This window comes from Oncorhynchus mykiss, chromosome 20 (genome assembly GCF_013265735.2).
Source record: "Oncorhynchus mykiss isolate Arlee chromosome 20, USDA_OmykA_1.1, whole genome shotgun sequence".
Lineage (NCBI taxonomy): Eukaryota > Metazoa > Chordata > Actinopteri > Salmoniformes > Salmonidae > Oncorhynchus > Oncorhynchus mykiss.
The window spans coordinates 45,975,381-45,988,278 of record NC_048584.1 but is presented as its reverse complement, the minus strand read 5'-3'; the positions used below and the strand labels follow the sequence as shown (position 1 = coordinate 45,988,278).

Below are 12,898 nucleotides of genomic sequence, written 5' to 3'. Positions count from 1 at the left end.
TCACTCTACCTGGGGATTAATATAGTACTGGCTGGATTCACTCTACCTGGGGATGAATATAGTACTGGCTGGATTCACTCTACCTGGGGATTAATATAGTACTGGCTGGATTCACTCTACCTGGGGATTAATATAGTACTGGCTGGATTCACTCTACCTGGGGATTAATATAGTACTGGCTGGATTCACTCTACCTGGGGATTTATATAGTACTGGCTGGATTCACTCAACCTGGGGATGAATATAGTACTGGCTGGATTCACTCTACCTGGGGATTAATATAGTACTGGCTGGATTCACTCTATCTGGGGATTAATATAGTACTGGCTGGATTCACGTTCACTCCTGGGGATTAATATAGTACTGGCTGGATTCATTCTACCTGGGGATTAATATAGTACTGGCTGGATTCACTCTACCTGGGGATTTATATAGTACTGGCTGGATTCACTCTACCTGGGGATTAATATAGTACTGGCTGGATTCACTCTACCTGGGGATTAATATAGTACTGGCTGGATTCACTCTACCTGGGGATTAATATAGTACTGGCTGGATTCACTCTACCTGGGGATTTATATAGTACTGGCTGGATTCACGTTCACTCCTGGGGATGAATATAGTACTGGCTGGATTCACGTTCACTCCTGGGGATTAATATAGTACTGGCTGGATTCACTCTACCTGGGGATTAATATAGTACTGGCTGGATTCACTCTACCTGGGGATTAATATAGTACTGGCTGGATTCACTCTACCTGGGGATTTATATAGTACTGGCTGGATTCACTCTACCTGGGGATGAATATAGTACTGGCTGGATTCACTCTACCTGGGGATTAATATAGTACTGGCTGGATTCACTCTACCTGGGGATTAATATAGTACTGGCTGGATTCACTCTACCTGGGGATTTATATAGTACTGGCTGGATTCACTCTACCTGGGGATTAATATAGTACTGGCTGGATTCACTCTACCTGGGGATTAATATAGTACTGGCTGGATTCACTCTACCTGGGGATTAATATAGTACTGGCTGGATTCACTTTACCTGGGGATTAATATGGTACTGGCTGGATTCACGTTCACTCCTGGGGATTAATTTAGTACTTGCTGGATTCACTCTACCTGGGGATTAATATAGTACTGGCTGGATTCACTCTACCTGGGGATTAATATAGTACTGGCTGGATTCACTCTACCTGGGGATTAATATGGTACTGGCTGGATTCACGTTCACTCCTGGGGATTAATATAGTATTGGCTGGATTCACTCTACCTGGGGATTAATATAGTACTGGCTGGATTCACTCTACCTGGGGATTAATATGGTACTGGCTGGATTCACGTTCACTCCTGGGGATTAATATAGTACTGGCTGGATTCACTCTACCTGGGGATTAATATAGTACTGGCTGGATTCACTCTACCTGGGGATGAATATAGTACTGGCTGGATTCACTCTATCTGGGGATTAATATAGTACTGGCTGGATTCACTCTACCTGGGGATTACTATAGTACTGGCTGGATTCACTCTACCTGGGGATGAATATAGTACTGGCTGGATTCACTCTACCTGGGGATTAATATGGTACTGGCTGGATTCACTCTACCTGGGAATTAATATAGTACTGGCTGGATTCACTCTACCTGGGGATTAATATAGTACTGGCTGGATTCACTCTACCTGGGGATTAATATAGTACTGGCTGGATTCACTCTACCTGGGGATTAATATAGTACTGGCTGGATTCACGTTCACTCCTGGGGATTAATATAGTACTGGCTGGATTCACTCTACCTGGGGATTAATATAGTACTGGCTGGATTCACTCTACCTGGGGATTAATATAGTACTGGCTGGATTCACTTCCCCTCAGACCTTACTGATTTGTAGTCCTTGGTCGTATACACTAGTAGGAACCAAACAGAACGGACCAAAGCAGAGAGGGACCTACATGAATTTGTCCAATAAATGCTTGTTCTTGTTTTCCGTTGCAAAATGTTTTAAATTGTGCACTAATGAATATAACCCTAAATTTCGTTGCAGATCTCACTGGTATTATTCACTCACTGACGCCTCTCACTGTTCTGTCCTGTCTTGAATCATTTGAATATCTTGTTCATCTCCACTAATCTGAATGTCATCATTGACTCCCTTCCACTCACGGTGTCTCCCCTCCCTTTCCTCCCTCTGTGTCTCCCCTCCCTCCCTTCCACTCACGGTGTCTCCCCTCCCTCCCTCCCACTCACAATGTCCCCTCCTCCCTCCCTCCCCTTTCTCTCTGTCCAGACTCTGGAGGAGCCGCCCTACCTGACAGTGGGCACTGATGTCAGCGCCAAGTACAGAGGTGCTTTCTGTGAGGCCAAGATTAAGACTGCCAAGAGACTGGTCAAGGCCAAGGTAACTGTTCAACACTTAATGATCAGGAGATGTAATTTTGGCTAGTTGTAGCACCAGGCTAGTTGTAGCACCGGGCTAGTTCTAGGACCAGGCTAGTTCTAGGACCCAAATCAAATTTATTTATATAGCCCTTCGTACATCAGCTGATATCTCAAAGTGCTGTACAGAAACCCAGCCTAAAACCCCAAACAGCAAGCAATGCAGGTGTAGAAGCACGGTGGCTAGGAAAAACTCCCTAGAAAGGCCAAAACCTAGGAAGAAACCTAGAGAGGAACCAGGCTATGTGGGGTGGCCAGTCCTTTTCTGGCTGTGCCGGGTGGAGATTATAACAGAACATGGCCAAGATGTTCAAATGTTCATAAATGACCAGCATGGTCGAATAATAATAAGGCAGAACGGTTGAAACTGGAGCAGCAGCACGGCCAGGTGGACTGGGGACAGCAAGGAGTCATCATGTCAGGTAGTCCTGGGGCATGGTCCTAGGGCTCAGGTCCTCCGATGGAGAGAAAGAAAGAGAGAATTAGAGAACGCACACTTAGATTCACACAGGACACCGAATAGGACAGGAGAAGTACTCCAGATATAACAAACTGACCCTAGCCCCCCCGATACATAAACTACTGCAGCATAAATACTGGAGGCTGAGACAGGAGGGGTCAGGAGACACTGTGGCCCCATCCGAGGACACCCCCGGACAGGGCCAAACAGGAAGGATATAACCCCACCCACTTTGCCAAAGCACAGCCCCCACACCACTAGAGGGATATCTTCAACCACCAACTTACCATCCTGAGACAAGGCTGAGTATAGCCCACAAAGACCTCTGCCACGGCACAACCCAGACAAGATGACCACATCAGTGAATCAACCCACTCGGGTGACGCACCCCCTCCAGGGACGGCATGAGAGAGCCCCAGTAAGCCAGTGACTCAGCCCCTGTAATAGGATTAGAGGCAGAGAATCCTAGTGGAAAGAGGGGAACCGGCCAGGCAGAGACAGCAAGGGTGGTTCGTTGCTCCAGAGCCTTTCCGTTCACCTTCCCACTCCTGGGCCAGACTACACTCAATCATATGACCAGGCTAGTTCTAGCACCAGGCTAGTTGTAGCACCAGGCTAGTTGTAGCACCAGGCTAGTTCTAGAACCAGGCTAGTTTTAGGACCAGGCTAGTTTTAGGACCAGGCTAGTTTTAGCATCAGGCTAGTTGTAGCATTAGGCTAGTTGTAGCATCAGGCTAGTTGTAGGACCAGGCCAGTTCTAGCATCAGGCTAGTTCTAGCACCATGCTAGTTCTAGCTCCAGGCTAGTTTTAGCATCAGGCTAGTTGTAGCACCAGGCTAGTTGTAGCACCAGGCTAGTTGTAGCTCCAGGCTAGTTGTAGGACCAGGCTAGTTGTAGCACCAGGCTAGTTGTAGCACCAGGCTAGTTCTGTAAACATCATAATCTTTGAAGTAACTATGTTTTAATTGTACAATTAATATAAATTGAAACAAAGTTTCATGGACAGAATTGCTGTTTATAGATGTTTTCATTAACCCCTATGGTGCCTCCTCAAGCTGTTATAGATGCCCCCCCCCATGGTGCCTCCTCTAGCTGTTTATAGATGTTCTCCTCCCCCCTATGGTGCCTCCTCCAGCTGTTTATAGATGTTCTCCTCCCCCCCCCTACATAAAGAGAGAGACACTACACCACAACACTACATAAATGGAGAGACACCACAACACTACATAAAGAGAGAGACGCCACAACACTACATATAGAGAGAGACACTACAACACTACATAAAGAGAGAGACACTACAACACTACATAAAGAGAGAGACACCACAACACTACATACAGAGAGACACTACAACACTACATAAAGAGAGACACTACAACACTACATAAAGAGAGAGACAGTACAACACTACACAGAGAGACACCACAACACTACATAGAGACACCACACCACTACATACAGAGAGAGACACTACAACACAACATAAAGAGAGACACCACACCACTACATAAAGAGAGAGACACCACAACACTACATAAAGAGAGACACCACAACACTACATAAAGAGAGACACCACAACACTACATAAAGAGAGACACTACAACACTACATAAAGAGAGAGACCACAACACTTCATAAAGAGAGACACTTCAACACTACATAGAGAGACACCACAACACTACATAGAAAGACACCACAACATTACATAAAGAGAGAGACCCCACAACACTACATAAAGAGAGAGACCCCACAACACTACATAAAGAGAGAGACCCCACAACACTACATAAAGAGAGAGACCCCACAACACTACATAAAGAGAGAGACCCCACAACACTACATAAAGAGAGAGACCCCACACCACTACATAAAGAGAGAGACCCCACAACACTACATAAAGAGAGAGACCCCACAACACTACATAAAGAGAGAGACACCACAACACTACATAAAGAGAGACACCACAACACTACATAAAGAGAGAGACACCACAACACTACATAGAGAGAGAGACCCCACAACACTACATAAAGAGAGAGACCCCACAACACTACATAGAGAGAGACACCACAACACTACATAAAGAGAGACACCACAACACTACATAAAGAGAGACACCACAACACTACATAAATAGTAAACAGCCACGAAAAATACAGATAGTGTGGTCTACAGCTTACCATGAGATACTCTACCTCAGGCGAGCAATAGCTTGAGACTTCCTTAGATATCGTGCACCAGCTGGTATTTACAAAAATACTTATTCCGCCGCCCTTGTCCTACCAGACGCCGCTGTTCTATCCTGCCGGTACAGCGTATAACCAGCCAGCTCTATGTTGACTGAGTAGCTGTTCAGCTACGACTCCGTGAAGCATAAGATATTACTGTTTTGAATGTCCCGTTGGTAGTTTAATCTTCCGCGTAGGTCATCGATTTTATTCTCCAAAGTTTGCACATTTGCTAGCAGAATGGAAGGAAGTGGAGGTTTATTCAATCGCCTACAAATTCTCAAAAGGCAGCCTGCCCTCCATCCCCTTTTTCTGACGCAAAACACAGGGAACATTTCTCAATGTGTGGCATTGCAACCAATCAACTGAGCAGCCTGACTTGTTTGCCACCTCTTGTGCATCATTTCTATGAACCATACAGTTTGTCAATTCATTATCAATCCAGGGGGCTCTAACATTTAACAGCTGCATGCTTGTCAACAACTGGAATACTTTTACAAATACTTCCAGTGCTCCATCTGGATTCACACATCAGATCAACATCATTTTTTTTACATCTTCAACTAGAGTCCTGAGTAAAGATTTTGTATGTTACTTTAGGCCCAACTTTTGGCACTTTGGCTTTCCTCGTTATTGCCACAATGTTATGGTCACTATGGGAACTGATATTACTTTGGAGCAAAGCTCTGCAGCATTAGTGAAGATGTGATCAATACAAGTGGATGTCACAGATTGGTTGAGTGATAACCTCGGTCATTTTACAGGCATTAGTTAGTTTGAAGCTTCCCTGTTTTTAAAATGTTTATTTCACCTTTATTTAACCAGGGAGGCCAGTTGAGAACAAATTATCATTCTGCGACATATCAACTGCGACCTGGCCAAGATAAAGTAAAGCAGTGTGACAAAAACAACAGAGTTACACATAAACAAACGTACAGTCAATAACACAAAATAAAAATCTATGTACAGAATGTGCAAATGTAGAAGAGTAGGGGGGTAAGACAGAGTGTACAGTCGTGGCCAAAAATTTTGAGAATGACACATGTTAATTTCATCAAAGTTTGCTGCTTCAGTGTCTTTAGATATTTTTGTCAGATGTTACTATGGAATACCGAAGTATAATTACAAGCATTTCATAAGTGTCAAAGGCTTTTATTGACAATTACATGAAGTTGATGCAAAGAGTCAATATTTGCAGTGTTGACCCTTCTTTTTCAAGACCTCTGCAATCCGCCCTGGCATGCTGCTAATTAACTTCTGGGCCACATACTGACTGATGGCAGCCCATTCTTGCACAATCAATGCTTGGAGTTTGTCAGAATGTGTGGGTTTTTGTTTGTCCACCCGCCTCTTGAGGATTGACCACAAGTTCTCAATGGGATTAAGGTCTGGGGAGTTTCCTGGCCATGGACCCAAAATATTGATGTTTTGTTCCCCAAGCCACTTAGTTATCACTTTTGCCTTATGGCAAGGTGCTACATCACGCTGGAAAAGGTATTGTTCGTCACCAAACTGTTCCTAATTATGTCTAAAACGCCTGCCCTCACTCATAATTATGTCTTTAACGCCTCCCCTCAGTCATAATAATGTCTAAAACGCCTCCCCTCAGACATAATTATGTCTAAAATGCATCCCCTCACTCATAATTACGTCTTTAACGCCTCCACGTCCTCATCATTATGTCTAAAACGCCTCCCCTCACTCATAATTATGTCTAAAACACATCCCCTCACTCATAATTATGTCTAAAACGCCTCCCCTCAGTCATAATGTCTAAAACGCATCCCCTCACTCATAATTATGTCTAAAACCCCTCCCCTCAGTCATAATTTTGTCTAAAACACCTGCCCTCAGTCATAATTATGTCTAAAACGCCTGCCCTCGGTCATAATTATGTCTAAAACGCCTGCCCTCAGTCATAATTATGTCTAAAACGCCTGCCCTCAGTCATAATTATGTCTAAAACGCCTGCCCTCAGTCATAATTATGTCTAAAACGCCTCCCCTCAGTCATAATTATATCTAAAACGCCTGCCCTCAGTCATAATTATGTCTAAAACTCCTCCCCTCACTCATAATTACGTCTTTAATGCCTCCACGTCCTCATCATTATGTCTTAAACACCCCCACTCACTCATAATTATGTCTAAAACACATCCCCTCACTCATAATTACGTCTAAAACCCCTCCCCTTACTCATAATTACGTCTAAAACCCCTCCCCTTACTCATTATATAGGGAGACGGTGAAGGTTCCATTTAAAGTGAACTGCATCGTGGGTACATTTCCTCAACTATCGCTCTGGATTAGAGCGTCTGCTAAATTAATACAATGTCAATTGGGACGCAGGCCCAGTATATCTTTCAGTTATCTTCTCCATCTGACTGACTGTAAACCCTGTGATAAGAACCTATTTGTTTGTCCCAGTGTTGTAGCAACAATGTAGGCTAGTCGCTAGGAGTCAGGAAGAGGACAGAATGTTGGGTATAAGTTATCAAGACACCATTCATGCTGTTATCCTGTGTATGAGCAAAGGGAAGCGTTTGTGTATTTGCGTCAACTTGATGCTATGCGGCATCTAGGCTGTCGCACAAATGCAAAATTACCACTATTTGATATGATGATCTGACTGCACTACTGACTGTACACGACAGTGTGTAGCTAATATTTTGACAGGTTGTCGCTCCAAGGCCGTGTGATGTGGAGTAATCATCTAACCTCCATTCCCCTCTTCAGGTGACCTTTAAACCAGACCTGACCACAGTGGAGGTCCATGATGACAGCATCCAAGGCCCTCTGAAGGTAAGACGGCTCTTTAACTGTGATCTCAGCTCCTTTAGAAATGTTTTTCAAGTCCATATGAACTGATCCAAACTGTCGTGACTTGACTTTAACATTAATCTGAAGACTGTTATTTATCTAATCCACTAACTATGCTTAATTGTTACCCAATTTAAATGAATCATGTAACAATTAACTCATTAGGTTCTGGGGCACCACGAGAGAGGTTCTTTAAAGGTTCTTTGCCAGCAGCATACCACCCTGCATACCCCTGCTGGCTTGCTTCTGAAGCCTGAAGCTAAGCAGGTTTGGTCCTGGTCAGTTCCTGGATGGGAGACCAGATGCTGCTGGAAGTGGTGTTGGAGGGCCAGTAGGAGGCACTCTTTCCTCTGGTCTAAAAAATATCCCAATGCCCCTGGGCAGTGATTGCACCCTGTGTTGGGTCCCGTCTTTCGGATGGGACGTTAAGCGGGTGTCCTGACTCTCTGAGGTCATTAAAGATCCCATGGCACTTATCGTAAGAGTAGGGGTGTTAACCCCGGTGTCCTGGCTAAATTCCCAATCTGGCCCTCAACCATCACGGTCACCTAATAATCCCCAGTTTACAACTGGCTCATTCATCCCCCTCCTCTCCCCTGTAACTATTCCCCAGGTCGTTGCTGCAAATGAGAATGTGTTCTCAGCCAACTTACCTGGTAAAATAACGGACAAATAAAAAATGTAAGAGTTACCATCTGCCAAATTTAACTCTAAAAGGTCTTTACCTATCACATCTATAAACAGTCAATGTATTAATCATAACCTCATATCACATCATCATTCTGAACAGTCGTAACCTCCTTGCATCTGCAAAAACCAGAGTCTTACTTCACTACTACACAAATTGATTGGATGATTTATTTACTAGCAAATGAAACGGGAACAGGATCAAATACACAGTTTGCATTGATTATTGACTCGAGCCAAAAGATGCTGAAAACCCTAGTGGAATGACAATATGGCTACTTGTTAAAGTGGAGAGGGAGAGAGCAAGACACTTAACATTGGTACATTCAGAAACTACTCTCACCAACAGTAACCATATACTTTGCACACGAACCGCCGCTCGGTTTGCGTAAGAAATCATTCATGTATTTACGTGAAATGCCTGGGTTAGCCGGGGTCTCTCGGTGGCAGGGCAGCCTTGGAAAGGGAGTTGGGCCTTTTTCACGGCATACTTGTAAGGCTCTGATTGTCCGAAATGGTTCCGACAAGCCTTCTACTGTTGTCCTTGACTGTAGTTGTCCGGTATGCTGTGACTTGTCGTATCGTCCTGAACAGAACTACAGAGTTCCATTCACGCTTGAAGATGCTTCTTTGAAGATAGTCAGCCCTGTTGATGGTTCCCAGTGGAGGGATGAGAGTAGCGTAATACGACGGTTTGAGCAGAGTAACAGGATGGTCCTACTTTAATTTGCTTTCGAAGCTACTTCACATAGGACAGCTAATCAGCCGTACCAGTGATCGTCTCCACCTTGTGGAAGTTCAAACAACTTTAAACGTGCAGCTGCAGCTTCACATCTTTCTGGTCTGATGTGTTTTTCTCTTAACCCATCATTTATACAGTTTACTCATAAGGGGCGGTTCCGGCAAGCTGACACGCTCCCTGACCTCGGGGCGCCACTTACTCACTGTGCAAAGTCAATTCTCTATTATAGCTTCTCAAATCACATCCCTCTCTTAACAAAAATACTTTAATCATTGTTCATATTACATGCACAACGCATAGTATGGAAACTTCGTATAAGTAGTGGGTATACTTTCCAAGTTACAGTATTTCCTTTATAACATTTTTAATGACATCACAAAACAATAAACAAAATGACATTGGTGTTCTATAGATTGCCTTTGTCCATTCCCCACATTCTATGTTAGAAATATTGTTACAGTATTCACTTTTGAGCGTGGTAGAGTTTCAGCAGGAAAAGTCTGTTGAAACAAAGAACATTCATTGGTGAATTTTGGAGAGGGAGACCTGTATCTTTTCCTCTTGATTTACAACAGGGTGTGAGTTGTTAATCCCCACTAGTGCTTTCCTTTCCCGCTCTCTAGGGTGAGTGGGGGTCAGCTAGCCAGTCAGTCAGCTATTCAGTCAGCCATCCCAGGCAGTCAGTCAGCCAGTATTGAATGTTAACAGCAGTATGTCTGGTCTGTCAGGTTGGTGCTGTAGTAGAGGTGAAGAACCCTGATGGAGTGTACCAGGAAGCCTCCATCAACAAGCTGACAGACTGCAGTATATACACTGTTGGTGAGTAACATGCTTTATACACTGTTGGTAAGTATGGAAGAGTTGTCTTTGTCCTGAACAAAGTTCTCTGGTGATATCGATTCCACCTCTATATTGTCTGTCCTATTTTCTAAACTGTCAGGGAGTTGTAATGAAGCTGTGAGGTGGAACTGCAGATCATTGGGTGGTGCAGATACCACACACAAGAGTAGGGATGGGGGTTTGGAATCATTTCAGTAACATGAATTTGTCATATATCGGAAATTCCTGTGTTTTTTTTTTAAACAACATTTTTAACGTGAGCACTGCTGAGGAAGGGAGAGGCTGGCGCTCTATTGTGCCGGTGAGATGGGAGCTAGCAGACACAGGGAGGGAGAGGCCGGCGCTCTATTATGCCGGTGAGATGGGAGTTAGAAGACACAGGGAGGGAGAGGCTGGCGCTCTATTGTGCCGGTGAGATGGGAGCTAGCAGACACAGGGAGGGAGAGGCTGGCGCTCTATTATGCCGGTGAGATGGGAGCTAGCAGACACAGGGAGGGAGAGGCTGGCGCTCTATTATGCCGGTGAGATGGGAGCTAGCAGACACAGGGAGGGAGAGGCCAGCGCTCTATTGTGCCGGTGAGATGGGAGCTAGCAGACACAGGGAGGGAGAGGCCGGCACTCTATTGTGCCGGTGAGATGGGAGCTAGCAGACACAGGGAGGGAGAGGCTGGCGCTCTATTGTGCCGGTGACATGGGAGCTAGCAGACACAGGGAGGGAGAGGCTGGCGCTCTATTGTGTCGGTGAGATGGGAGCGAGCAGACACAGGGAGGGAGAGGGAGTCTGTTCTCAGCCAGTATAAAACCCACCAGGCAGTCTGTTCTCAGCCAGTATAAAACCCACCAGGCAGTCTGTTCTCAGCCAGTATTAAACCCACCAGGCAGTCTGTTCTCAGCCAGTATTAAACCCACCAGGCAGTCTGTTCTCAGCCAGTATTAAACCCACCAGGCAGTCTGTTCTCAGCCAGTATAAAACCCACCAGGCAGTCTGTTCTCAGCCAGTATAAAACCCACCAGCCAGTCTGTTCTCAGCCAGTATAAAACCCACCAGCCAGTCTGTTCTCAGCCAGTATTAAACCCACCAGGCAGTCTGTTCTCAGCCAGTATAAAACCCACCAGCCAGTCTGTTCTCAGCCAGTATAAAACCCACCAGCCAGTCTGTTCTCAGCCAGTATAAAACCCACCAGGCAGTCTGTCTCACCTCTCCCTCATCTCTCTCTTTATCTCTCTCCCTCATCTCTCTCCCTCATCTCTCTCTTTATCTCTCTCCCTCATCTCTCTCTTTATCTCTCTCCCTCATCTCTCTCCCTCATCTCTCTCTTTCATCTCTCTCTTTATCGCTCTCCCTCATCTCTCTTTATCTCTCTCCCTCATCTCTCTCTTTATCTCTCTCCCTCATCTCTCTCTTTATCTCTCTCCCCCATCTCTCTCTTTATCTCTCTCCCTCATCTCTCTCTTTATCTCTCTCCCTCCATCTCTCTTTATCTCTCCCTCCATCTCTCCCTGTCACTGTAATGTAATTATGCCAATGTGTTTTCATTAATTGCAAACCCTTAATCTATTTTATGAGAATTTGTAAGATTCTTGTTTGCATAAAATAGACGGAGACCAGCCATTTCAATAATAGGTAACAGAATTTATGCTCGGAGCGCGCTGCCACTTTACCACGAGCAACAGTTTATACACAATAACATGACGTCATTTCATTGCTTAACAGAATCCCCTCCTCTCGACCGGGACAAAGTGAGGTTAATAGTTCATTCTAACTTACTAACACACTCACAGGTCACACAACATAACTGAATTAACTTTTGACCCCCCAACATTATCGATCACCACTTAGCTGACAGTTCTAATTAACAGAAAACCTAGGAATGCACTCACTTCTAAAAACCTCAGAGCTCAGTTTCATCGGTTCAACCATAGGTTAACTACCTTATCTGCTTACTTAATCCACAACCCATTCGTTTCTGCCTTGTTGGAATGGTGTTCATTAACTTTAATTACTCCTTGTCCGTGTCTCACAATCCCTTCTTATGAACTCATATTGTTAATCAGATATAATAAAACAGAGTATAAGTTTACTTAGTTACAGTTCCATTTAAAATGATTTGTTCAGTCATTTAATCATCATTTTCCCAACACTCCCTAATCTCTCTCTTTATCTATCTCCTTCATCTCACTCGTTATCTCTCTCCTTCATCTCTCTCTTTATCTCTCTCCTTCATCTCTCTTTATCTCTCTCCCTCATCCCTCTCTTTATCTCTCTCCTTGATCTCACTCTTTATCTCTCTCCCTCATCTCTCTCTTTATCTCTCTCCCTCATCTCTCTCTTTATCTCTCTCCCTCATCTCTCTCTTTATCTCTCTCCCTCATCTCTCTCTTTATCTCTCTCCCTCATCTCTCTCTTTATCTCGCTCCCTCATCTCACTCTTTATCTCTCTCCTTCATCTCACTCTTTATCTCTCTCCCTCATCTCTCTCTTTCTTTCCCTCCACCTCTCCCTCATCTCTCTCTTTATCTCTCCATCCCTCCTCTCTCCCTCAATTCATGGCTCTCCCCACAGTGTTTGATGATGGTGATGAGAAGACACTGAGGCGTTCCTCTCTCTGCCTGAAAGGAGCACGTCACTTTGCAGAGAGCGAGGTAAGTCTCAGTTGGACCCTCTCTCTACCACA

The 12,898-nt window shown here is 44.6% G+C and overlaps 1 protein-coding gene across 1 annotated transcript in view; it reads left to right on the top strand.

Moving 5' to 3' along the window:
* Window positions 1–12,898, top strand: part of LOC110499571 (AT-rich interaction domain 4B) — a 192,398-nt gene that overhangs the window by 22,564 nt on the left and 156,936 nt on the right. The window contains exons 3-6 of the mRNA XM_036955574.1: window positions 2,299–2,409; window positions 7,871–7,936; window positions 10,112–10,202; window positions 12,787–12,866. Coding sequence (XP_036811469.1) covers window positions 2,299–2,409; window positions 7,871–7,936; window positions 10,112–10,202; window positions 12,787–12,866 — 348 coding nt within the window. The remainder of the gene's footprint in view (window positions 1–2,298; window positions 2,410–7,870; window positions 7,937–10,111; window positions 10,203–12,786; window positions 12,867–12,898) is intronic.